Here is a 25,851-nt window from a genome sequence, read left to right as displayed (position 1 = left end):
GTTTCTATCCCATATTCACACATCCCTTACTAATTGTAAGGAATCTAGATAATCTGCTTCATCTAGCATCCTCTAAAGCTGTATACAACCACCTTCCCTATTATCTCCCCACCCCAAAAGAGAGGTTACATATTGGATAAAATTGTTCATTATATTGGGGTCCAGCAATGATTTCTTGAAGAGGGGATGAACTAGCACCACCTTAAGAGGCAGAGGAATGAATTCCTCATCCAAGGAGGAATTTACCACTATCAGAACCCACCCTGATTACACCCCCTTCCCAGCAACTTTAATAAGGCAGAAGGGCCATGGATATAAAAGAGCAGATGGCTGAGCTTAGAGTCCCAAGGTCCCTGTCCAATTTCTCGGATGCAACTTGTTCAAACTGTTTCCAGAAAATAGGGCAAGACTTCCTTGGGATTTACAACAAGGCTAACATCCAGCTGAGAATGAATTTGAGTGATTTATCCAAGAGGAGTTGAGCACTGTCTTCCACATAGCCCCACAAGGGGCTCTCAACATCCCGTCCACCCAAAAACATACATAGAACCTCCTGTTTTAGCAGTGACGTGCCGTGAGTTTTGTGGCTGGTGAGGCAGCTTTTTAGACTTGTGGACTTCAACTCCCAGAATTCCACAGCCAGGTATGCTCAGTTCCAATTTAAAGCGACAGCATTTTCCCCCCTTGCAAAATTAGTTTTCCCATTCTTTTTCTTCTCCCTCCCCCTCCTTCCTCCCTCCCTCTCTCCCTCCCTCCCCCCTCTCTCAAACAGACACACGCACACAGAGAACTTGGATCCTTCTCTCATTCACTCACTCTCAAACAAACACAAACACAGAAGTTGGATTGGATATATTTTCCAAAGGCTTGAAAGCAGCTCCTCTGCCATAACCCCCCCTTCCCCTGCTGCCTTCCGATTGGAGCCTTTGATTGCAGGTGAATCAGTTGCCTTTTCAGTGAAGCTGGGCTTATATACTTTTATCCAGCTATGTGTGTGTGTTTGAAAAGGCAACATGGGTTCTGCATGCAATCAAACTTTTTGAATTCCTCCCCCCTCCCCACACATGCACCTTTTCCAGCTGTTTCAGAGACGATTTCAACTTGGCCCTCATGAAAGGCCAGAGCTCTGAGTCAGACTGAGCTAGTTGCTCCCAGAGAACTCTAAAAAGTCTCTAAAAATGCCCTCTACAGGAGGCGAGAGAACACGTGCCTCATTTGCATAAATTCTTCACTTTTTAACCCTTGGTTAACTCTTAAAAGGCGAAAAATTCCTTATGCAAAAGAGGCTCCTAGTTCTCTGGCCTCCTCCTATAGTTAACACTAAGCACTGTTCCAAGTCATTGTGACTTAGAATCTGATAGCAACTACCTTGGCTTTAATTATTTTTTAAAAAACCTTTAAAATTCTTTCCTTTTCCTCATGACTGGTGAGGCCACGCCTCCCCTGCCTCTAGTGACTGCATGTCCCCGTGTTTTAGGTGGTATCCAAGGCCTCATTTGGACTGTGTGGCAAATTGACAGGCATACCACCAGCTTCCTCTGAAACTCATCTGGATCAACCAAGTCATTAAGGGTGTTTAGTGCAGTATAATCTATGAGATGCTAAAAATTTACTATGGTCCTAATAATTCTTTTTTCCCCTTCTCCTTTTACTAGGTGGAATCTGTACTGAGGCAAGGGCTTACTATTTTAACTTGGTCTTCTCTGACATTAAACAGCTTCTTTCAAGATGTTGATGAAGTTATAAAAATGTTTAATCAGCTTTTGAAAAAGGTATGTTTAGTGGCATCAAGGATTGAATTTGGGCCCCAAGAATGCAAATCATGCATTCTGTTGCTGTGAATGTTGGCTCTACAGCTTAATTCAAATTAAGATGTCATAAGTGTCATAAGACCGAAAGAACAGTATAGTTAATTTACTATATTGTTATTTAATACAATTACGTTACAGTCTTATTGAAGGATTGGAGCATAGACAAATCTTTTATGTTGTATGGATTTCAATCACAGCTTTTTCATTTTAACCTTATTTTAACTTAATCTAATTGATTAATCATACTATATGTTTTTCTAGTGAAACTTCTTATTATTCCCCAGTTTATGTTTTTAAAAAAAAAATTCAAGCAAAATGTTTATGTAATCCTAACAAGGAATCGATTAATGATATTTTCTTTAATACAGATTAATGACTTGTGTGAAATGCAGATTGACTTAACACTGAAAGATATATCAAATACTCTGCTTCTGATACTACCTGAAAGTGCAACAAAAGTGGAGGATTTACTGTCACGCAATGAGGTAAGCAAAGTTTTTAGCCATTCTTCTGTTGGTGAGGAATGTGTATATAACCATAATGTTGGCTCTGTAAAGAACTATTTTAGATATTTAGCTGTGAGAATTTTTAAATATTTCTTCAGAATTCTAAAGAATTCTATTTTTCATACTTTCCCACAAGATGGCAAGCATCTTTATACTAGCATATTTCCCTTTAGTTTTATTGATTTGCTTGAAATTTTCATTTTCTAAATGTATGTACATTTTAGTCATCTCTGTTGATGAAAGACCAGTGCTTTAAAATGCTGAATAACTCCAGAAATTTACTTTGTAGGATATTCATTTCACCTTGTGTGATTATATAGTCAGTCCTAAAGAATCTGCTTCAGCTTGTTATTAGAAGTTCCTTTGAATTTACCACAGTCCTAATTATTATTATTTATTTCAAGTACATAACTGCTATTCATTTTTGAAACCCTTATATTCCAAATAGCAGAAAATAATTGTACTAGTAAATATGAAATCATTGATGCTTCATCCAGAAAAGTGATCTAGGCAAATTGGAAAGCTTCAGTATCAGACTATATCTGTAGAAGTAATACACGACAGTATAGGTACATATAATAAATAATTAATAATGCCATCACTATTAAATGTCCATATTTTGGTCCCATAGTAGAAAACTGCTTGTGCCTTAGTTACTTCCCATTTGGGATTGGATGTCACTAAGCTATGTACTCTACATTGAGCTGCTCTTGAAAGCCACTAGAAACTGTAACAGCTTAAATAATTATGGGCTTTCCTTTGTTCGCTCATGTAACTTATCTATTTCAAGAGCGGCACTCAGCTTCCAAGTTCACTGAATTTCACCTTCAGAGAACAGGGTCAAGATATCTCACAGACTGAGCTATGCCAATAGTTTCTACCTGTCCAGTTAGACGAGAAAGAGTGGCTTCTCTCTAGGGCCATGAATGTCATCTACTATGGCACTTTATTCTGGAATAATGTCTCACTGAATGTGTAATTTGCCTTATCACACTTGGAATTCAGAAAGTCAATCATGTCTGGCTCTGATGGAGATTTTTCCTGCATATTAATATTGATTATATCAGTTGTTTTTGTTCCCCAGCATAGGTTATCTGTGTTAATGTTGCTGAGAAGGAGCTTGGTTGTTTTAATCTTCTTTATGTACATAAAGATTTCAAGTTGTCCAGTCAATGATTAAAGCTACGTAAAAGTCTAGTGAAATAAATACAACACTGTGATTGTATTTAAACAGGTATACACAAAGGAATGGGCTGAAATATTAAACAATAAAAGTAGACATATAGAAGATGCTGTACAAGAACTCATATCAATATTTGAACAAATTTATGAAGTTAAACATGTTAAAAAGCCAGCACCCAAAAAAGCTCATTCACCAGGTATTTATTTACTTATAGTTCCCTTCATCTTTAAGAATTTAACTATTATCATCAAGACTTCTTCTATTTGTATATAGTGATTTTAATAATTAATAGTATTTTTCTGTGATTCTAATTTTGGAAGCATAACAAGGAATTCACTCTTTATTATACGTCATTAGAACAAGACGTTTTGCTGCCTGGAAATATATTAATTCTGGCTTGTATTTAATAGACACTTAATTGTTTATCTGGCAGTATATTTGGGTAAGAAATCCTGAGATGCTATAGGAATGTGAAAGGGAGGCTTTGGGAGGGGACTGCTGCAGCAATGTGTGAGCACATGAAGGCCATGGGGTGGGAGGGTGTGGTGCTGTATGAGTGCAGGAAGCCCATGGAATGGAGGGCGCAGAACTGCATCATGAGCACAGGAACACTAGGAGATAGAGGGTACAGAGTGAGGTGCAAGCCTGGGTAAGCCTGGGAGACTTATCAGAATGACTTGCAACTTTTCTAGCTGGCTTCCCTATTGATTTTTCTTGTGGGAAGCTTGCAGAGGAAATCACAATTGGCAATCATGTGACCACAGCTCCCTGCAATGTTGTAAATGTGAATTGGACAACCAGTATGCAGTGATGGCCAGAACCTAAAGAATTGATATGTCCCAAAGAGGGAAAGATGTACTTTCAGAATCTATAAGATTCTTTTAATGTAACCTTATAATAAAGTAGAGCTAGTATTTGTTAATCTGGTTAAATTTCTTATCTGGACTACCTCGCAAGGCTGACATCAATCTTGCAAGTTTGAAAATACAGCTCAAGTAGAAAGAGCACAACTGGCACATAGTTATGGAAAATCATGATATCTTTCTGGACTACTTATGGCAATAAGATGGGATGAATAATGTTCTGGTGCTCTCTGACTAGTGTTGGCAGGCAGTAGATGGGAGAAACTGAGCTAGAAAACTCTGAAATTCAGGATGGCTCGGGGTCAATGCTCCCATCTCTTGTTTAATATTTGCCTGAGATTAATAGGTGAGGACATTCAATAATTTTGAGCCAGGCTATCATCAATATATCAAAGACACCCAAGTATTCATCTTAACCCCAGTCTGACAAGGTGAATTGTCAAGTCTCAGTGTCTACAGCAAGAGTATCAAACTTGATTTTATTGGGGGCTCATCAGGGTTATGTTTAACCTTGCACATGGGGGGGAAGGGAATGGCCAGGGTAGGCGTGATCAGCTCAATGTCATTCATGTCAGAGGCACCTGTGGTGTGGTGGCCCGAGTGCTCTGCTGCTCTCCCAAGCTCCATTTTCGCTGGCAGAGGCACCATGAGCTGGTCCTTCCCTGTTTCCAGGGTGACCCCACAAGCCAGATCGAAGCATCCTAAGGGCCAGATCTGGCCCGCAGGGCTTGAGTTTGACACCCCTGGTCTACAGGCTGTGCTGGTCCCAATTAAGAGGAACAGACTATCTTCCAAATGCTGGGTTTTATGTCATATTATTGGATACAAAGTTTGTATGAAAAGATTTTAAAAAAACTATAATACTAGTTATTATATTTATAAGCTGTGTCTAAGTCATCAATTGCAGGAGTAGAATCATTCGAGTTTTCCTTTCTTAGGTGTAGAATCAAATGTTCCTCTCAAGTTGCTGCTCCTGTTTTATGTTTCTCTTAACATTTACATCAGTGTTTATGTCAAAGACTCTAATATGACCAATAAATCTAAATTGTCACTTGACTGACTACCAATAGAAGCATATGTATTGAGCTCTATCTATTTAGGAGTCTGTGGAAACCTTAGATTGAATGTGTAAATGGAGGCAAAATCTCCCATAATATTTACTATATGAACTTATGCACATGATTGTTGATTGAATGAATTCACTTCTCTTTTATTTGCAATAGAAGGAAAACATGTAGCATTTGGAGGTGGAGAAGAAGAGAGACTCTCTTCAGGGTCTTCAATTATGATTAGTAGTGAAGAAACTGAAGACAGTGAAAAAGAGGATGAGTTTAAAAAGGTATCTCATTACCTATTAAAGTACTGAAATAATGGGAAGAATTTGAAAAAAATTGCACTATTTATCAGGATAATTGTTGAATGTCCTTCTAACTTTCCAATATAATATTTCATCCTGTGAAACTGCTTTAATTGAACAAAATTAAAGACAAATTTAATGCAGAATTATCTTGCTAGTACAGTATGATTTAAAATAGAAAAGTCGCAGAGGAGAGGTGCTGAAACCACCCCCTCCTTCACTTTTGCTAGAAACTTTTCATCCAATTTTCACTTGGTGAAACCTAATTCTGAATTTTATCCTAGTCAATATAAAAACAAGGAGAAGAAAGTATTTGTCTGAGGCTCCTTCCTGCCAATACCTTCTAAGTAATCACATAGATCCATGCTTAGTACCTAGCTGTGCTTTCATTCCATTATTAAAACCAGCCTTTGTCAGTTTGGTGAGCTCTGAATCAAATCTCATTTGCCTTACCTGAGATTTTCTTGTGGTCCATTTAGCTAAAAATAGGAATGTTGTTTTCAGCAGGAAATTCAGTAACAGTAGCCTTCACAGGCTATGTTAGAGAACATAAATTGCTGAATGGTTTTCAACACATATGTAATTGACATGAATCTAAACTGCTGCTTTTAACTGCAGGAATGTAAAGAGGTAGTTGCATATTTTAGTCATCAGTTGCTGGACAGCCTGCAGAAAACTACACGATTATCCTTAGATGCTCTTAAAAGAAGAGTATTTGTTTCAAGGTAAGTGATATAAGTAAACATTTGTTTTTTTTCCCACCTGCCCTGATACACTTGGCATTTTTGTTTCTACCAGCAGAAAGGAACAAATGAGTAAATTCCAGCTGAAAGCTTCCTTAACAACTAATAAAATTTTCAATAACAAGAAATAAACAAATCCCCGAATTCCTAACTCCACCTGCCATTCCTTGATCATTTGCTTTTTAACCATAAGGGTAAAGGTATTCAGTAAATATATTCAGATTTTTTTTCTTAATCCAGGAGGTTATCACCATGACTTCCATTAAAAAAACAAAGGATTTTTGACTGTGTGATTATGATAAAGAATCTCCATTTTATGGCTTAGCATATGGTGAAAAGTCACTTATGACTTATTTCCTAGACCGGTTAATGCAATACGTGAACTTTTAAGCTGCCTGGATTCATGCAAGTTAGATGGATCCTTCCTTGGATGGTCTATGTAGCTACCAGAAGTTAATCTTACTTCAAAATATTTGAACTTTATGAAACTAATAAGTGCACAGAAAACATAGTGCTAGATATAGGGGCATAGAAATGTTATTTGTTATTAAACAAATTGTTGTTAATTAGTTATTAAACATAAAATAAACTTTAATCAATGGTCTATCTTAGCCCTGGGAATTGTGAGTGCCACAATGGCCTAAAAGATTCCTCTGAGGAGCTTATGATAGCCCGTTCTCCCTGAATTCTTGTATTTAATATAATAAATGATTTAATCTTCATTTCTTGTTCAGCTCCAGCAACTTTGGACGATTGCCTTATTTACCTCAGACAACAGTCAAACCTGAAGATGTTGTTACTTTTCTGAAAGCTGAAGTGCATTTAGCCATTCCTCATGTGGTAAGTGGTTTTGTTATACATGATTTTTGCAATCACAGAATAATCCATAATCTGTTAATTTCTTCTGACTATGTTACATGCGCAGTGCTACTCAACATGGTTAATAAAAGCTTGGATGATGCAATAGACAATACACAGATAGATATGAAATATTCAGGAAGATATCAGAAGGTTGGAAAGCTGATCTGGTAACAAAAATGAATTAAAATAATAAAATATATTTGAACAGAATGTAGTGCTAAATATCCAAATATCAAATGGAAATATCAATTTCATGCATGCTGTGAAAGAAGATTTGTTCATGAAGGCCTATATTGTATAAATTTGCTTTAAGGTGCTTCAGGATTTGTTTTCAGCTCTTGTCAAAGTCAGTTCATTGAAATTTGTATTTGTATTTGTATTTGTATAGATCCATGCTTACAAATACAAATACAAATACAAATACAAATAGTTCATTGAAATACAAATGCAGCAACAGCTCCAGGCACAACTGAACTACAAAGAACTGGATGACACTCTGTTTCTTAATTTCTAGAATTAAAATTGCATGATATGTCTATTAGAGTAAGATTAGAATAAAATTATAAGCTGTCTATTAGAGTAAGTGAAGTATATCATATTATTGCATCATTTAGTAATGTCAGAAATCAAAAGAAGGAACTATAATAGAAGTTCCATTCCATTCCAGTGCTGTCTTTATTTCTGCAAGAAATAGGAAGGCAGATGTAGAGAGAAACTTTGCGCGAACAGCTCTCATATGCAAAAGTCTGCTCACTAGCTCAAACCCTGCATGTTAGTATTGTGATGGATCATAACGCAGTTAAGATTTGGGTTCTTTCTCTGCAACCTGGAAAAATTGCAGCTTTTATGTTCCATTTGATAGAAGAAAACTTGCCACTTCATTTGAAAGTGCAGATCTAATATTTCATTGTTTACACATACTGCATTGAAACATAATTTTGTACCAGTGAGCTGCACCATTCTCAAAAAAATAGCTTTTCCCCCCTCTATTTTCAGGTGATGGTGCCCAGTTTGGATGATATCCAGCAAGCCCTCAACCGTATGATTCAGTTGACCTTGGATGTAAGCCGTGGTGTCGCTCACTGGGGCCAGCATCACTTGTTAAAATCCAACAACCAGGGGGAAAGCAATGTTCCTGCATCACCTAGTATATTAGGGAAACTACAAAAAAGAGAAGAAAGTAAGATCACTGTTTCTCTTTTTTCCTCCTTTAAAAATATTGCTTCTAAAATGTTAGCCTTATTTTAACTACCCAGAAGAGAGTCACAGTGGAAGAATTCCACAAGTGGAATTCTTCCAAGTGGAATTCTAAGAATGCTTTGTTGTTGTTGTTAGTTGCAAAGTAGTGTCTGACCCATCGTGACCCCATGGACAACATTCCTCCAGGCCTTCCTTTACTCTACCATCCCCCAGAGTCCATTTAAGCTCACGCCTATTGCTTTGGTGACTCCATCTAGCCCTGTCGTCCCCTTCTTCGTTTGCCCTCAATCTTTCACAGCATTAGGCTCTTCTCCAGTGAGTCCTTCTTTCTCATTGGGGGGGGGGGGGCAAAGTACTTGAGTTTCATCTTCAGGATCTGAAGAGCAGTCAGGGTTGATCTTCTCTAGGACTGATCTGAAGAGCAGTCAGGGTTGATCTTCTCTAGGACTGACCAGTTTGATTGTCTTGCAGCCCAAGAGACTCACAGGAGTCTTCTCCAGCACCATAGTTCAAAGGCCTCAATTCTTTTACACTCACCTTTCTTATGCTCCAACTTTCATAGCCATACATTGCAACTGGGAAAATCATAGCCTTGACTATATGGACTTTTGTAGGCAGGGTGATGTCTCTGCTTTTTAGTATGCTGTCTAGATTTGCCATAGCTTTCCTCCCCAGGAGCAAACATCTTTTAATTTCTTGGCTTCAGTCCCCATCTGCGGTGATCTTGGAGCCTAGGAAAATAAAATCTGTCACTACCTCCATTTCTTCCCCATCTATTTGCCAGGAATTGAGCGAGCTGGATGCCATGATATTAGTTTTCTTAATGTTGAGTTTCAAGCCAACTTTTGCACTCTCCTTCTTCACCCGCATCAAGAGGCTCTTTAGTTCCTCTTCACTTTCTGCCATTAGAGTTGTATCATCTGCATATCTGAGGTTGTAATTCCAACTTTTGATTCATCTAAACATGCTTGTTGAGATGTAAATCCTTATATACTGAATAGAGTTTGCTTTCTTAAATAGATACATAGAGTCAAATTGCATTTTATCTCTATTACGATAAATTATGAAAGCATAATAAAAATGAGTTTTATAAATTAGTACCATCCAGTTATTTTAAATTATTTCTCTCATAAGTTCGCATGGACTCAGAATTGTAGGAGTTTTGTCCAGCACATTTGAACACCACTAGGTTAGAGAACTAGTGTGTATGATGTAGCTGCTATGATAGAACAATTTGAATGGTTCCTTATAAATCCAGAGCCAAGAAGTGTTGAGCTTTTAAAAAGGGACTGGACAAGTTACTTGGAGTCTCCTACAACTGTGAGACAGGCAGCAAACAAATGTAATAATAAATAAATAAAATATGTATGTGGACATCGTTGGTCTTGAAGTTTCTATATTAGCTCTACATTGTGAGTACCTTGCCTTGAACATAGAGGGGAAGGAGTCTCTCCATCTCCCATTTAATAAAGAAAATGTTTTTCTTTATGGGCATTTTTAAGAATGTTTCATTAGTACTGAAACAATTTTCTGATTAATATTTTATTTAAATGAAAAACAGGGTACTCTAACATCATAATATTACTGTATTAACATATGCCTTATGGTTTTATATAAATATAATGCTGTAAGAAAAATCATTTTAAATAATTACGGTAAAAACCCCTTTTGATTGGTATTTTCATTTTAAAAGTTAAGGACTCTGTGTGTGTGTGTGTGTCATTATCCCTGTCTTTCAGTTTAAATAATCCTAACCAGAGAAGCAGCTTAGTATTCAGTAAATATTATTTAAAAATAAATGAACCAAGATAGGTTCAGGTTCCTAGCACTCACCAATCATTTTAATTCTTCCCATTTAAAAATATGGAAACATTGCACTAGACATTTTCAACTATAGAAACTTTTTTTTACAGTTTTATGATAAATTTTAGTTAGCAGAGAGAATGTAGGTATGAATAGATGAGTCTTTTCTGCTACCAATGAATCAACACTATTCCATATAGGTGGGACTACTGCTTTTCTTTCTGGAAAATATGTAATCTCATCAAGCCAATTAAGGAGATTCTTCTACTGCAGTATTTTGCTGATTTCCTGACTGTGATCAATGAAGCTAAAATTATATAAAACAAATATAGATTTATATTTTATATTTCATATTTTATATTTTTACTGTTGTGGTGTTTTAAAAAAAATCAAAATGTGATGTGAATGTACCATATTACAAATAAATAAATTCTATTGCAGTCAAGAAAATAAAAACTTTCTTGAGGAAGATATACATAATTCACATAGCTGCTGATTGTTTGTCTGTCTGTCTGTCTATCTATAGGTAAAGAATGTGAAATATTTATGCAGTACGTTATTTATTTTTTTCAGAAACACAGGAGGATCAACTTCCTATTAGAAAGCTGAGAAACTTTTATCCGGGTGTGGCAGAACATAAGGATATATCCAAATTAGTTGTGCTTCTGTCCTCAGCAGTAAACTCAGTAAGGAAAGCTGCAAGTGAAGCATTGCAAGACTTTCAAAAGTATAAAGCCCTGTGGATAGAAGATAGGGACGCTAAAGTTCAGGTAATACCCACTTTGGAACCTTTACTATGATTTGAAAGTTCTGTGAAAGATAAATAGCATAGTTCAGTTTAAGGAAAATGCAAAGCAGTTGTAAATCAGCATTTTCAGCCTTAGCAATGAGCTTGCTATCCAATAATAGCAATAGCACTTAGACTTACTGTGTATACCGCTTCACAGTGCTTTATAGCCCTCTCTAAGTGGTTTACAGTGTCAGCATATTGCTCCCAACAATCTGGGTCCTCATTTTATCCACCTCAGAAGGATGGAAGGCTAACTCAACCTTAAGCCTGGCGAGCTTCGAACTGCCAAATTGCAGGCAGCAATCAGCAAAAGTAGCCTGCAGTACTGCATTCTAACCACTGTGCCACCATGGCTCATGTGTCACTACGGTAATGGTGTGTTACACTAAAGGAATTACAAATGTTTGAGGCCTACTTAGAATCAGTTCTCAATAAACTGACATAATTCATTCAGTCATTTATTAAGGATGTACCTCTCCTGGTATTGTTTTTCCATCTTTTTGAAAGCCAGATTTGTCATTTCTTAGACATCCGATACGCAGATAGCATCTGCTGGGGAAGAAGGGAAGGGTAGAACATATTTGGTGCAGCTAATGGGAAAGACAATCAGTCATTGAGTAATAATAATACCGTTTCCTCTAATCTCATAAGGATTCTGTGATGGGGGCTGGCTTCAACCCTCTTAAGGTGTTTTTGTATACATTAGTTATCTCTTTGTAACATTCAGAATCCCTAATAAAGTCAAAGAACCAGCTTTGCCAACTGATGTAGGGCTGCACTGCATTATAATACAGAGCAATAGACCAGCTGCAAAGTAGGCCTTCAGCAGCCAAAAAGAATTCTAGAAATGGGTAGTTGGTGGGAGACATTGTCACAGGGGACACAATGGAGAAGAAGATAGGAATACATCCACAGCCACAAGCAAATCTATTGTTTATGGTTTACCTATAGCAATTCAAAGCATGTGACCTAGTAGAAAGGACAAGAATTGAAATGATACAGTACCTAAGTTAATTCTACTTCAATAAACAATATTAATGGTTGCAATTCCTCACAGCAATTTTTGGCCAATAATCCATCTCTGACTGAGATCCGATCAGAAATTCTTCATTATGCTACCTTTGAACAGGAAATAGAAGATTTAAAACCAACAGTTTCTGTTGGTCCCATTGAACTCAATACAGGTATGAAATGGAGGCTGCAATATTTAGAAAAACATCTAATAATGAGAAGACAGAAATATTTGCATAGATAAAATTAGCAAAAAAAAGGTGGAATAGTCTATATCTTTAAATAATATACAATTGTTAATTTTATGTGAATAGCTGTATCAATATAAATCTGGCCAATTGATACTTCAAAAAATATAAAGACAATAATTAATGAAAAGTTGGGCACAGCAATATTAATATAAATTAACTAAAATATAAAAATTATACTTTTAATCTGACCAGTGATAGTTTTCCTGACAAATCTTATATTTAAAAACTGAAATCAATACAAATAGCAATAAATATGATAAATATTGCAAAGAAAAAGGTTAAAAGGTGGCATGACTCCAACCATGGCCATAAATCAATAATGACCAATTTTTAAAGAAGAAATGGTCTTTAAAATGCTATACAGAAATTATATTCCATTAATTCCAGTCATATAATTTTTGCATGTATAATTCCCAATCTCTCTCTCAATCTTTGTGCATCATGAAAACTAACATATGATTGTACAAAATGTATATCAGCTATTCCAAACAATTAGAGGGAGGAGCTTATGGACTTAGCTTGCTCTTTCAAGTTTGACAAACCACTACTGAGAATGTAACAACTGAGCACAGAGACGTGTTTTAAATTCTTTTGATTTTGAAGCTTAGGATTTTCAACTAACATTTCTCAACATTTAGTCTTTTGGGGCAAAAATATTTTAGGAATTTGATGTTCAAACAATAGAAACCCAAAGCTCTTTATGCATGCAAAACAAGCAGCACAACTATTTCAGGCCCAGATGATATGTTGTAAATTTTCTGACAGTACAGTTCTATTTTAGAGCAGTTTGTACAATGCATTTAAGAATGAGGCATTCACACATCAATAGCTTGGCATATGCAGTATGTCAATTTTTCAACAGGGCCGATGAAATTAGCTCTTTCAATTGAAGCAAAAGCATGGAAAATGTTACTATGTCGCTATTTAAATGAAGAATACAAGAAAAAAATGCAAGACATGATAAGTTTTGTAACGGAGTATCTGAAAAAATTATCTCGACCAATTCGAGATTTGGATGATGTCCGTTTTGCTATGGAAGCTCTGTCCCATATACGTGATAAAGAAATAGAAATGGATATGATAATGGGGCCCATTGAAGTAAGTTCCTTAAAAGCAAGAATCTCATTGAAACAAGATTTTTTTTATAAAAAAAAAACAAGAGTGCTCAAGGTTGTGAATTGTGTAATACTGATTTTGTTTTAGGAAGCCTACACAATTTTATATAGATTTGAAGTTGAAGTAACAAAGGAAGAATCAGAAAGTGTTGATACATTACGTTACTCTTTTAATAAGCTTCAGAGCAAAGCAGTAAGTATGTCAAAATAGCCTATTATAAAGTAATAGTTTATGACTATAAATTCACAATATTCAAAGTAGATGAAATTGTTCTATAATAGCAATAGTCCTGGTATATGGATCTCTACAAAATTCCAAGACTACCTACAAATTTTTATTCCTTCAGTAATCTATATAATAGCCACCATATATTTGCCCAAATCTATACCTTAACTTCATAGCCTCAGGTTTTCATTCAATTTACGGTATATAATCCTCCAAGATTTAAACATATATTTTTTTTTGCATTCCCAAACCACTTATTTTTCTCAAATCTTGCCAATAGATATATACTGGATCATTTCTGTTCTCACAGTTCTGCATTTAAATAAAATTAATAACAATTTACTGAGTCTTTAGATTTGAGGAAATATATATAACTATAATCATAACTATTTTTCATTCTTACTCCAGATATTTATTTCTGTTTCAGGCTAGTGTTCAGGATGAACTAATTCAAGTCCAGCCCAAGTTTAAGGGTCAGCTTCTGGAGGCAGTTGAGATTTTCCGTGAAGATGTGTCAAATTATGAAGTAGCATATGAGACGGTAACTTGATTTATATGGGAGTTGTGGAGAAACTACAGCTGGCTGTTTTAACTAAAAATATTTACTTCTAGAGATTTAAAATACTAAATTGTTAATGCTTGAAATCTAATTACTTTATGACTAGGACTCAACCCTATAGATTGAAGAAAACTTAATCCAATTATAATAACTTACTGAGTTATTAATGATTCCAATAACTTACTGTGGCCTAACTGAAATAACAAGTAGCAATATACAAAAATTCATTAAAAATGTAAACATTAAATATTTCTGGGCTTAACAGGAATTTTGCGGACCGTTAAGGTCAAATACAGAGAGCTGGAAATCAGAATAATTCATTACCATAACAAAAGACTTGAAACATCTGTTCTTCCCAGTCCAGAGTGTGATGATTTTAGGCTTAATAAGTAGTATGGGTGGAAGGAAGTGACCTCAAACTTGTTTTTGCTTCCACTACAAATATGGATTGGATGTCAGTCTTGGCAATTGTTAGATTTATTCATAGCCAGCGTTTCTAGTTTTTGCAATAAATAAAGCTAGCTTATCAATGTTTGTCCTTGAATCACTCTGTTGCAAAACTTGTGGTGTCAGTATTGTCTTGATTAAAAACTGATATGAATGAAGTAATCCAATTAAAAAAGAAAAGCTTTTGATATTGTTGTATCACAAACATGGAATAAATATGTAAGGAAAATAATTATACCTAGTAGAGCTTTGAAGTATTTCACATTTAATTCTCAAACTGTACTTTGGAACATGATATACTGTACAACCTGTACCGTTTCACATAATTGCTATGAAGAATTAAATTCAAAGTGCTACACAGTTGTAACAACTACACAAATAATATAAAGCATAATGGTCTATAATATTAAATTTCCACACCCTAGTGATTGTATGTCTCTGTTGAAAGAATGTAAGAACAGAACATAGGATTTAATCTTATCAGATAATTAGTTTTGATTCATTTTGTGTATTTTAGGAAGGACCAATGGTTCCAAATACACCACCTCAAGAAGCTAGCAATAGATTACAGATATTTCAGGTAAAATTTTATTGAGTGTTAAATTGAGTAGCAAGAGACCTATTAGTTCTCTCAAAAGGAAATTATTTCAATTTATATTCTACTGAATGTTTCTTTTGAAAACTCTGTTTTATCTTGGAAGCTATAAAAATTATTAATGCACTTTTTAAATAAAAGATAGCATTTTGTGCATTTGAATTGGAAACCTTGAGAACATTTTGTATATTGTGTATTCTGAAGTTACAATAAGGTTAGTTGGTTTTTTGTGTCTGATTTGTTCCATTTCAGCAGTTACAAACCAAACAGGTATATCTCTATTTAATAAAAAATATTGCAGCAAATTGATAGTTAATACATGAATAGATTTATTGCTAAACATATTTTGTTTTTCATTTATTCCACTGTCTATTCAGTCATATTTCTTGATATTTTATTTTCTATTATAATAATTTTGTGGCTCATCTTTTACATGGCACTTTGAGAGCCATTGGGTTAGCCTGAATCTTGCATAGCTATTTAACTTCGTGAAGTATAAGATCTTCTACTGGACAACAAGATAACCAAATAGATAACCAATTAGGTTTGGTATAATTGCATCCCTCTATAGAGTATGTTGTTTTCTCTTTTTATGTATACATGTATTCAGGCGTATATAGAATGATTCATCTTTCTTATTCCCTTCACCAAATACTACAGTATAGGTTAGTTTGCAGAATTACACAACGTAAGTCTTACAATGGACTGTAAAGATCACCTAGTCCAACCCTTACTAGAGCATTTCTGACAGACGGCTATCTAATGCCACTACTAGAGTATTCCTGACACATGGCTATCCACATTCTGTTTATACATTAATTGCACTGTGGAATATCTGATGAGATTAATGCAGTCTCATATGTTACATGGGAAGCTGTTTTTCAAGTCCCATTGTTGTAACTGCTCAGAAGAAGGAATTGGATGGAGTTGGAGTGTGGCTGAATTGGTATATTGAGGGTGTGAGAATGATTACTGGTGATAAGTAGATATATACAATGGATGTGAATATGCATATGGTGGCAGGACTAGTCAACCCTATCTATTTTCATAAATTAAAGAGGTCATTGAATTTACAGCTAGAATTGGGGGAAGGAGTGAAGAGACTGGTAAGCTTCCTACAGGGCAGGAAGTGATGCAGACCTGACACTACCCCCCCCCCTCAAATCTCTGAAGTCTTTATCTGGCTGTTCCCAAGAACAGGCACAAGGAACCAGAATGGCATTGTGATCAGAGTTGCTTCTTTATTGTTGCTAGCCTATTTACAAGAATCTAATTCTAACCAGACTCACTGAATTTTCTTGGGAACAGCCAGATAAGGACTTTAGGAATTTTGTGTGTTAGGTGTGTGCGTGTGTGTGTGTGAGAGAGAGAGGGGGGGAGAGAGAGAGCTTTGTGTCACTTTCTACTGTGCAAAGAGTCTAAGCTCACTAGCCTCTTCAAACACACACACACACACACACACACACACACACACACACACACACACTTAGCTGGACATTCCACCTCAGGACAATAGGTATGGCTAGACATTGGATGGAAGATCACTAGGGAATTTTAGGGTCCGAGACTGGAACATAAAAAACATGCTTGGGGAAGGCAGTAATAAACCATTTAAAGAACACTGCAAAATAAATGTCAGGGTTGTGTTTATGTAGTCAACAGGAATTGAGTTTACACCTTATTTGATGACACACACATACATTTGTATAAGGCAAATTTTGAATACATTTGTATTATATGCAGATGTGTATAAGAGTATGTGAGTGGCCCCATCTATTTTTAATTTAGTTCTGCATACTACTGACATTTAGCTATCAAAATGTTAGCCCGCCCCCCCAAAAAGGGGAGGATTATTTGTGAATGATCTAAACTCTTAATTTCTCTATATATTTTATTTATTAGGCAAACTTTGATGAGCTCTGGAGGAAATTTATTACATATTCATCTGGTGAGCAGCTATTTGGATTACCTGTCACAGACTATGAAGTTTTGCATAAAAACAGGTAACTGTGGAAAATTGTTTTACCTGCTGGAATAGTTAAGGTTTTGCTAAAACACAAGACTGGAAAAAAGATATTTCCACAAAATTGTAGCTACTATAGAGTAGTTTATACTGGAGCTCCAATGTAGTTTTCAAAACTGTGCCTGTCCCAAACTATGGCAAAACAAAAAGAATCATAAAGTCAGTGGGGGGAAAATCAGTAATTAAGGGAGCAACTTTGTGTAAAAGTAAATATGGCAGCAGAATTTTTAAAAACCCTGATGAATATCTGTGATAAGAGAAAACAAGTATTAAAAGACACATAGAAAAACTAAAATTAATTTGACTGGAAAATGAAAGAGCTGCATTCTACCTAAGATTCCAAAACATACTGGAAGAGAAGGTGGAGGATGGGAAAGGAAAAGTAATCAAAATTCTCACTGAATCTCTTAATTTGAGAGGAGACAGTGATGAGGCTTATAGGGTGCATACTAATTATGCCAGAAGACATGGACTCCCGAGGGAAGTGCATGTAAGATTTGCTAAAAAAAATAGCAAGAGATGAAGTGTACAAAAAAACCAGAGAAGAGACAATTACTTTACGTGGAAAAGAGTTGATCATGCTCAAACAGATTCCATGAAGAATTCGGGAACAACGTAGGCAGTACCAATTCTAAAAAAACAGTTAAATAAAACAGAATAATGTACAGATGGTTGGTACCAGAAGGGGTTCTAGTATCTTGGCAAGGGAAAAGATATAAGATAGAAAATATAGAAGATGCACAGAAATTCTATGAAGAATTCTGCAAGAGGGAAATAGAACAAGGAAGCAAGGAGGAATTGGAAAGTGGAGGTCAAGAGGAATATAACGAAAGAAACAGGAGAGAAGAACAGAGGCAAGAAAGAGAGCAGAGAAGGAACGCACGAGAGGGAAAAGTCAGATACAAACCAGAAGTTAAAAAAAAACAACCCCAGTTAAAGATGGATCAAGAAACAACAATTATCTCCGGGGGGCGTGGCCTGTTGCCGAGGAGGGCTCAACCGAGCTCCTCTCAGAGATCTGGTCTGTATATCTAAATAAGATCATAGATATCACCTCTTTTTGGCTAAGAAAGGGGCAGGGAGTAGCTCTGTATGCTAGGGTCTATTCGTAATCCACAGCCTTTCTCTTTTTTTTTGGCTGTGGACAGAGATTAGATCCAGCGGGAGCGGAGCTTTTATCTCCAGCCAGTTCTTCTCAGCTGCCTTTTTTGGCAGCCCCAGACAGGCGAGCCCCCCCCCCCAGGACAAAGCAAAGTTTTTTCAAGCCAGGATTAATACAGGCGGGTCCCACTCCTGTGAGATTTATGCTTTTATTACTATCTTAAATACCAGCACCATTTGCCTTAGAGACTTCTTTGTCTAAACGGACTTCAAAATGGCGATTTCTCTCCGTTGGTGATTGATAGGGGATGTACTTAGCCGGTTTTATCTTCCTGCAGACAGCTCCTTAACAAAATAAACTCTTTTTCTTTGGAAATAGAGGGGAGTGAAAGCGCTGCTTATTTGCTTATTTATTATGGCACCCAGGTCAAAGAAGCGTCTTGCTACAAATGTGCCTAAAGAATCTAAAGAATTTATATTGGAATCACAGCCTTTGTCTCCTATGCCCTCTACTGGAGAATTTTTAACACAGGAATTTTTCTTTCAAATGTTTAATGATTTTAAACAAGAAATCAAGGAATTTGTATTGGAACTATATGATGATTTAAAGTCTAAAATTGACCAAATGAAGGTGAATACGTTCGCAGCCGTGTCTGCCCTGTCAGATTATTCTGCTGAAATAGAGAATAAATTGGAAAGCTTGGAGAAGGCTAATTTTAATTTGACTACTAATATTCAAATATTACAACAAAAAATTAGAGACACCGAAGAACAGCTCGTGATGATAAATTTTAATAGGAAGGCATTTGCAATAAGAGTTAGAGGACTCCGCGAAAAGGAGCAAGAGAATCTGAAAAAGACCTTTGTTGAAGCCTTCAGCCATGCGGTGGGAAGCCCGGGACTTAACTTTGATTGGCAGATTCGGAAAATCTATCGCCAGAACTCGTTGGTAGCGGAACAGCGACAGCTCCTGAGGGACATAATTATATATTTCTCCACAAAAGAATCTAGAAACGCAATTATGCAAAAGTTTCATAATAACAGTCTGCGAGTTGATAATCAGGACTTGATTGTCTTTAAAGAAATACCTTTCCAGATGTTGAGAGCAAGAAGAGACTATGCCTTTTTAACTAAAGAGCTTAGGAATCAACAGATTCGATACAGATGGGAGGTCCCAGCCGGCATTACGGTCACATTTAAGAATCAAAGATTTCGTCTTAACTCTGTTTCGGAGGCTCGAGATTTCTATTACAAGACTTTGAAGGCGGGACTTCCTGATTTACTTGGAAAAGAGGAGAGACAAGCGGAAGGAGAAGGCAAGCGGCAGGCCGCGTGGCTGCAAGATGGAGGGGGTAGCCTTTCCTTCCTCGGAGAAGCAGAAAAGCGGAGATCGAGGATTTAGACATTTTAAAATATTTGCCAAAGTCATGGACTGAATGGGGGTTTGCGACCTCTCTCCGGTAGAAAAAGCGGAGCTTATTGGTGGGGTGATATTGATTGTAATGAATGCGGAATGATTTATGTGGTTTAAATTCTGTTAGGTTAACTGACTTTTGTTGAAAGTATTATTTGAATAGGTGGAGTGATCCATGTTATTTAATTCTTATTAGAAGGGAAAGTTGTGTGAAATTACTTTGAGCTAGATCTTAAACTAATGTCTGCATAAACTTGATAGTGGTAAATATTAGACAAGCAGGGATGAGGGTAAAATGCATGCGGAATGATTTACGTTGTTTAAATCCTATTAGAAGAGAAAGCCGGTTGGGATTATCTTAAGATAGAACGTAAACTGATTTTTGTGTAAAGTAATACTTGATTCACGCTGCTTAAACTTTACTAAGAAGGGAAAGTTTGGTTAGATTATTTTGAATTACTGTTTTAAAATGAGGTTAAGAAAGATTATTTATGCTGTTTAAATTTTATTAGAAGGGAAAGTTTGATTATTCTTCTGTAAAGTAATATTTGAATATGTGGCATGAGCCACGCTGCTTAAATTTTACCGGAAGGGACTATTTTTGGCTAGACTGTATATTGATGCCTACACAAATCTGTACAAACGTTTATCTGAATACAAGGTTAAGGAAGAGGAACGGGAGAGTCTACAGGAGGTTGGGGTAAATAACAAAGAAGTAAGAGACGAGAATAAAATATGGATAGAATGATTTATACTATTTAAGCATAGATAAAGATGGGGGTCTGAGCTCAACACAAAGAGTTTTTTTTCCTTTTTTTTCCCCCTTTTCTTTTTTCTCTTTTCTCTTTTCTTTTCTCTCTTTTTTTTTGTTTTTCTTTCCTTTAATATATTATTTTTATTTTTAATCCATATGTACACAAGATACTTTAGACAGAAGGCAGTGCCAGGTGTGGGCCCTGGGAAGTCGGGGGGATTAGGGATGGGGATTTAGGAGGGGTGGGTGGGTGGGTGTTAACATAGTCTCAATAAGAACAAGAATGTACTTATATACGGTTGTTTTTCTTTTTTGTTTTTTTTTCTTCTTTTTCTTTTCTTTCTTTATATTTTTTTTCCTTGGTTTATCAGATTAAACAATACTTGAATAAAGGCATACACCAAGGAGGGAGGTAGAGGGAAAGAAGAGGGAGGAGTAAGGAAGGAGTAAGGGGAATGAAAGGAGGGCGTGCTGGGAGTAAGGGGAGAAGGTTTGAGGGGAAAGGGAAGTAGGAGGGGAGTGTTAGAGGGAGAAAGGAAAGTTGGAGGGGGTAGATGGGGTGTATGGAGGATGGAAGTGTCAGGTGGGGTTGTGAATGATGAGTTGTGTTTTCTTTTTTATTGTGTTTTCTTTTTTTACCCTGTATATAAGTGATTGCAAAATGGAATTTGAAAATGAATAAAATATATTTCAAAAAAAAAAAAAGAAACAACAATTATCTCGATAAATTTGAATGGACTGTATGCACCAAAAAAAGAGCCCAGATGTTTAATAAAATAAAAAGGTTAAGAATGGTGAAATCAATTCAGAACAATAGCTGGCATATAGACTATAGAACGAAAGAGAAAAAAGGAAGTGATATGAAATTATATGGTGGAAATACCATCCCCAAGAAAACATAAATTGAGATTTGAAAGAGACACCTATAACAATAGAAAAAGAAAGGGAGGGAAGAAGGAAGGAGAGGAGAGGAGAGGAGAGGAGGAAGGAAGTAGTGAAAGGAGGGAAGAAGGAAGGAGAGGAGAGGAGAGGAGGAAGGAAGGGAGAGAAAGAGAAGGAGAGATAATAGGAAAGGAAGAGGAAGAGTGGAGGAGAGGTAAGGGAAGAAGAAAGAGATAAGGAAAGGTGGGTGGAAGGGAGAGAAAGAGAAGGAGAGGAGGGAGGAAGGGAGAAAAAGAGAAGGAGAGAGTGTAGGAGAAAAAGAGAAGGAGAGAGGGTAGGAAGGGGAAGAGAGAGGGTAAGAGTAGGAGAGAGGTAAGGGAAGAAAGAAGGAGAAGGAGAGGAGGAAGGAAGGAAGTAAAGAAGGAAGGGAGAGAGAAAAGAAAAGAAAGAGAAAATAAGGTGGTGTCATAACAGACGCTTGGGATGGTAAACAATACAATCCAAACTGTACTCTATAATCTCTTAAATGGAATAACAATAGTATAAGATTGGCAAAGAAAAAGAATAACCATGTGAATGTATACCTAGAATTGTATGTAAGAGAATAAATGATAGTAAGAATATATAGCACATTATAGATAAACAATATTTGGTTATAAATAGCTGAGTATAAATAAATATAGAATTATACATAAAAATGGATAATGAATAAAGAGACTATGAATGTAAGATAGAAAGGTATAGAAAGGGAAAACACTAACTGCAAAGAAACCGATATGGAACTGTTGTATGATATATTATAGAACTTTTCGTTCCTATGTTGTCTTAAGTCATGTTTTTGTTCTTGTTGATGTGTTTATGTGTGTAAAATAAAAACTTAAAAAAAATAGAAAAACTAAGTAGGAAAAGCACTCAAAGCATAATTTTTACAATTCTTTGTAACCTTTTAGCTGTTATGCTTCTCTGGGTCAGTATTTTTCAACTTCAGCAAATTTAAAATGTGTGGACATCAATTCCTCAGGCCATACATCTTAAGGTTGAACACTGAACTTGGTTACATGATTAATGTGCATGAAGTAGAATATACGAGAGGACCAGTTGGCAAAATTCTGAGTCCCTATCCAACTTCTTTGCCAATATTTTTTTGTGATATTTTCCCCTACAGTTGTTGGTTGAATCCAACCCAATTTCAAGCAGTGTCTTGCTTTTATTGCCTTCTTATCCAAAAGTTTCATCCCATTTTAGTTAGTTTCCATATAGTTTTCTTGATAATGCACACATAGATGTCAGACTCGGCCAAGAACAATGTAGAACAATCCGGTTGGAGTTCTTTAATTGCTTATACACAATGGACAGAATTTTGCCAGACTAAATCCTTACTACTCTTACCCTAATGGATATACCTTTGGAGATTCTAAGGAATGGCTACCTCTTCCTCCTTCCTGGGAAACTGCCACTTCATTGTAGTCCATCACACTAGCTCCATGTCCATAGGCATCACCTCTCATAATAGGATGGACAGCAAGAGTCTAATGCTTTTTTACTCAATTTTTTCCAACATTCTCTTGTTTGGAAGAAAAAAAATAGGCTATAGAGAACTATTGCTTAACTGGAATTCCATCCGGCACACTAGAAATAAAGTCAAATTGAAAAATTGAGATAGGTTTATGTTCTATGAAGTGAGCTTTTTAAAACTTTTTAATCTTTCCCTGTGCTTTTCTTTGATATATAGCATATTCTCCTTCCTTCCTTCCACTAGAATCTCAGTAGCATGTAGTCTGAGTTCTCCAGGTTTGTGACCTCAGATGCAATTGATATGAATGCCAGCTAGAATAACTACTGATGAATAGGTACCTTATTGTGTTTTGGAGAAGTCAAGAACAATTTACTTATCAAATTTATATGACCTCTTATATAGTGTATATAATGTATAGAAGTTTATAAAAAACAAATAAACAAACCAGAAAAGTATATTAAGAACAATAATTATAAAAGTATAAAATAATAGGGACTACAGGGTCATAAAAAGGAAGATTTTAGTTTTATCACAGTGCATTGGTGAAACCTCAGTTCAGATCCTTATTCAGCCATGATCCTGTACTAGGGTTTTAGCATGTCTCAACCTAACCACTCTCAAAATCTTGCTATGCTATGAAATGTCTCTAGAAATGTAGTAAAGCACATCTACAAAATCCTGAATTTGAATCAGTTATGATTTATTATTTAGACTTTTATGCCACGCTTCCTATGATTTCCAATTTCAGAATGGGCATTGGTTTCTTACCTGATACGCCCTGGAGACAGCAGCCATGCACGGGTTAATTTTGTCATAGCACCTGAGGTGTATCCTGCCGCTTCTTTGACGAAGTTGAAAAGTAGACTGCTGTGCTCTATTCAAGTGCTCTCAAGTGATCATCACTCCAAAGTCCCTCTTTGCCATCCCTCTATGACCTAGGCCCACATGGAGATCAGGGTGGGGATGGCTGCTGTCTCCACCTGCCCAGAGAAAGGGTGTATCAAGTAAGAAACCAATGCCCATTCTCCAAAGTTGGTGGAGACAGCAGCCATGCATGAGACATACCAAAGCTTGGCCTGTCTACAGGTGGGATTGCGTCTGGCCTAGGTATCCAATGAGGGGAACGCGTGCTGTAGAATCTGCCTTCCCAAGGCTGCATCGCCAATGCATACTTGTCTAATTTATAGTGGCGAATAAACAGTGTTGGAGTAGTCCAGCAAATTTCTTCTATGGAGGCTTGCGTAGTCCATGCCGCAGAAGTTACCACACTGCGAGTTGAGTGTGCTGTGATGTTAGATGGTGGAGTGAAGTGATGAATGAGCTTGATAAGCCTTCGAGATGGAGGACCTAATTCAGTGCCCAATAATGGAAGGTGGGGCCTTAAGTCCCTTGTTGATGGAATGAAAGGAGATGAAAAGAGCCTCAGTACGTCTGAAGTCAGCTGTCCTGCTGATATATACCTTGAGGGCACAGCACACATCCAGTGTGTGCCACTTTCGTTCGAGCATGTGCATTGGATTGGGACAAAGCTGTTGGAGGTCGGGGTGATGAATAGACCCTGGTTGAAGAAGAGACTTGAGCATGGGGAGGTGCCAAGATGGACCCACTGATAGATTGATTAGGTCCACACACCATGGTCGACGCGGCCAGTGGGGTGTGTGTGAAGAGAATGAGCTCCGCCGCCTCCTCTAGCATTTTGTGTATCACTCTCTGTATCATGGGGAAGAGAGGGAAGGCGTAAAGAAGCCCGGAGGGCCATCTGCACCTCAAGGCATCCATCCCTTCCACTCCTGGTGTCATGTACCGAGCAAAGTACCTGGGGTGTTGTGTGTTGGACCGAGTTGTGAAGAGATCCAGGATGGGAACCCCATACCTCATGGTCAACTGTCTGAAGATGTAATGGTTCAGGCTCCATTCCGCTTTGTCAATTGTCATGTGACTTAATCGGTCCGCCGGTGTGTTGTCGATGCCTGAAATATGTTCCGCATGGAGGGAGAGAAGGTTGGTTTCCACCCAGATCCCCAGGCAAAATGCCGAGTCCATAAGAGATGGCCCTTGTCCCCACCTGGTGGTTGGCATGTCCCTTGGTCGTGTTGTCTGTGAGAATCAGTATGTGGGAGTTGTGACCGAAAGTGGAAGAGGGCCAGGTGGATCACCCTCAACTCCAGCCAATTCATGCTGTGGACTAGGTCTGAACTGGACCACAGGCCTTGGGCCACCTGAGAGTCTAGGTGGGAACCCCGCCCAATGAGACTATCATCAGTCATGATGACAAGATGCCAGGGCTCCCTGAAGAGGGACCCCTGGGAGATGGCCGGGGAGACCCACCAGTCTAGAGATTTGATCACCTTTGGAGTGAATCTGATCTTCATCGAAGAGCAGCTGCTGTTAGTCTTCTGGAATGGCAACAGGAACCACTGGAGACAGTGACTATGAAGCTGTGCCCACGGGACGATGGAGAAGCAAGAGGCCATCTTCCTTAGCAACAGTTGGATCAGCAGAACCTGTTGCTTGCTCCTCACTTCATTGGCCAGGTCCCAGAGACTGACCTGGTGCTCTAGAGACAGGAAGACCTTCCCCTGAACAGAATCTATCAGGGCTCCCAGGTGCACCAACCAAGAGGTGGGAACGACCTTCGACCTTCCTGCTTCTTGGTTGCAGCTTGAAGGACCTTGCGTTTGTCCTTAGACTCCACCAAGAGAGGTTCTAGTGAAGGTCAGGAAAGGAGATTGGTGGAGTAAGAAGAGGAAGCGAGCCTCCACTTAGTTCTGGCATCATCCTGCCACTGCTTAAGCCAGAGACGCCGGCATGAGGTGATAGAAGATGCGATAGACTTAGAT

The 25,851-nt window shown here is 37.3% G+C and overlaps 1 protein-coding gene across 2 annotated transcripts in view; it reads left to right on the top strand.

Moving 5' to 3' along the window:
* The window catches only part of DNAH8 (dynein axonemal heavy chain 8), a 150,109-nt gene that overhangs the window by 18,805 nt on the left and 105,453 nt on the right, over positions 1-25,851 (top strand). Inside the window, exons 16-29 of one of the 2 annotated variants that reach the window (XM_087719122.1) lie at positions 1,656-1,772; positions 2,180-2,296; positions 3,552-3,696; positions 5,587-5,702; positions 6,339-6,445; positions 7,204-7,303; positions 8,321-8,504; positions 10,901-11,097; positions 12,175-12,301; positions 13,242-13,477; positions 13,583-13,687; positions 14,148-14,261; positions 15,244-15,306; positions 17,224-17,324. In XM_087719122.1, coding sequence (XP_087575248.1) covers positions 1,656-1,772; positions 2,180-2,296; positions 3,552-3,696; positions 5,587-5,702; positions 6,339-6,445; positions 7,204-7,303; positions 8,321-8,504; positions 10,901-11,097; positions 12,175-12,301; positions 13,242-13,477; positions 13,583-13,687; positions 14,148-14,261; positions 15,244-15,306; positions 17,224-17,324 — 1,829 coding nt within the window. Of the gene's footprint in view, positions 1-1,655; positions 1,773-2,179; positions 2,297-3,551; positions 3,697-5,586; positions 5,703-6,338; positions 6,446-7,197; positions 7,304-8,320; positions 8,505-10,900; positions 11,098-12,174; positions 12,302-13,241; positions 13,478-13,582; positions 13,688-14,147; positions 14,262-15,243; positions 15,307-17,223; positions 17,325-25,851 lie in introns of both variants that reach the window. The other variant, XM_087719121.1, reaches the window with a different exon arrangement.

Source organism: Thamnophis sirtalis, unplaced genomic scaffold, assembly GCF_051295495.1.
Source record: "Thamnophis sirtalis isolate CommonGarterSnake01/CBP01778 unplaced genomic scaffold, rThaSir2_p1.2 scaffold_6, whole genome shotgun sequence".
Lineage (NCBI taxonomy): Eukaryota > Metazoa > Chordata > Lepidosauria > Squamata > Natricidae > Thamnophis > Thamnophis sirtalis.
Note: the sequence above shows the minus strand (reverse complement) of the source record. Positions and strands in the feature narration are given on the sequence as shown.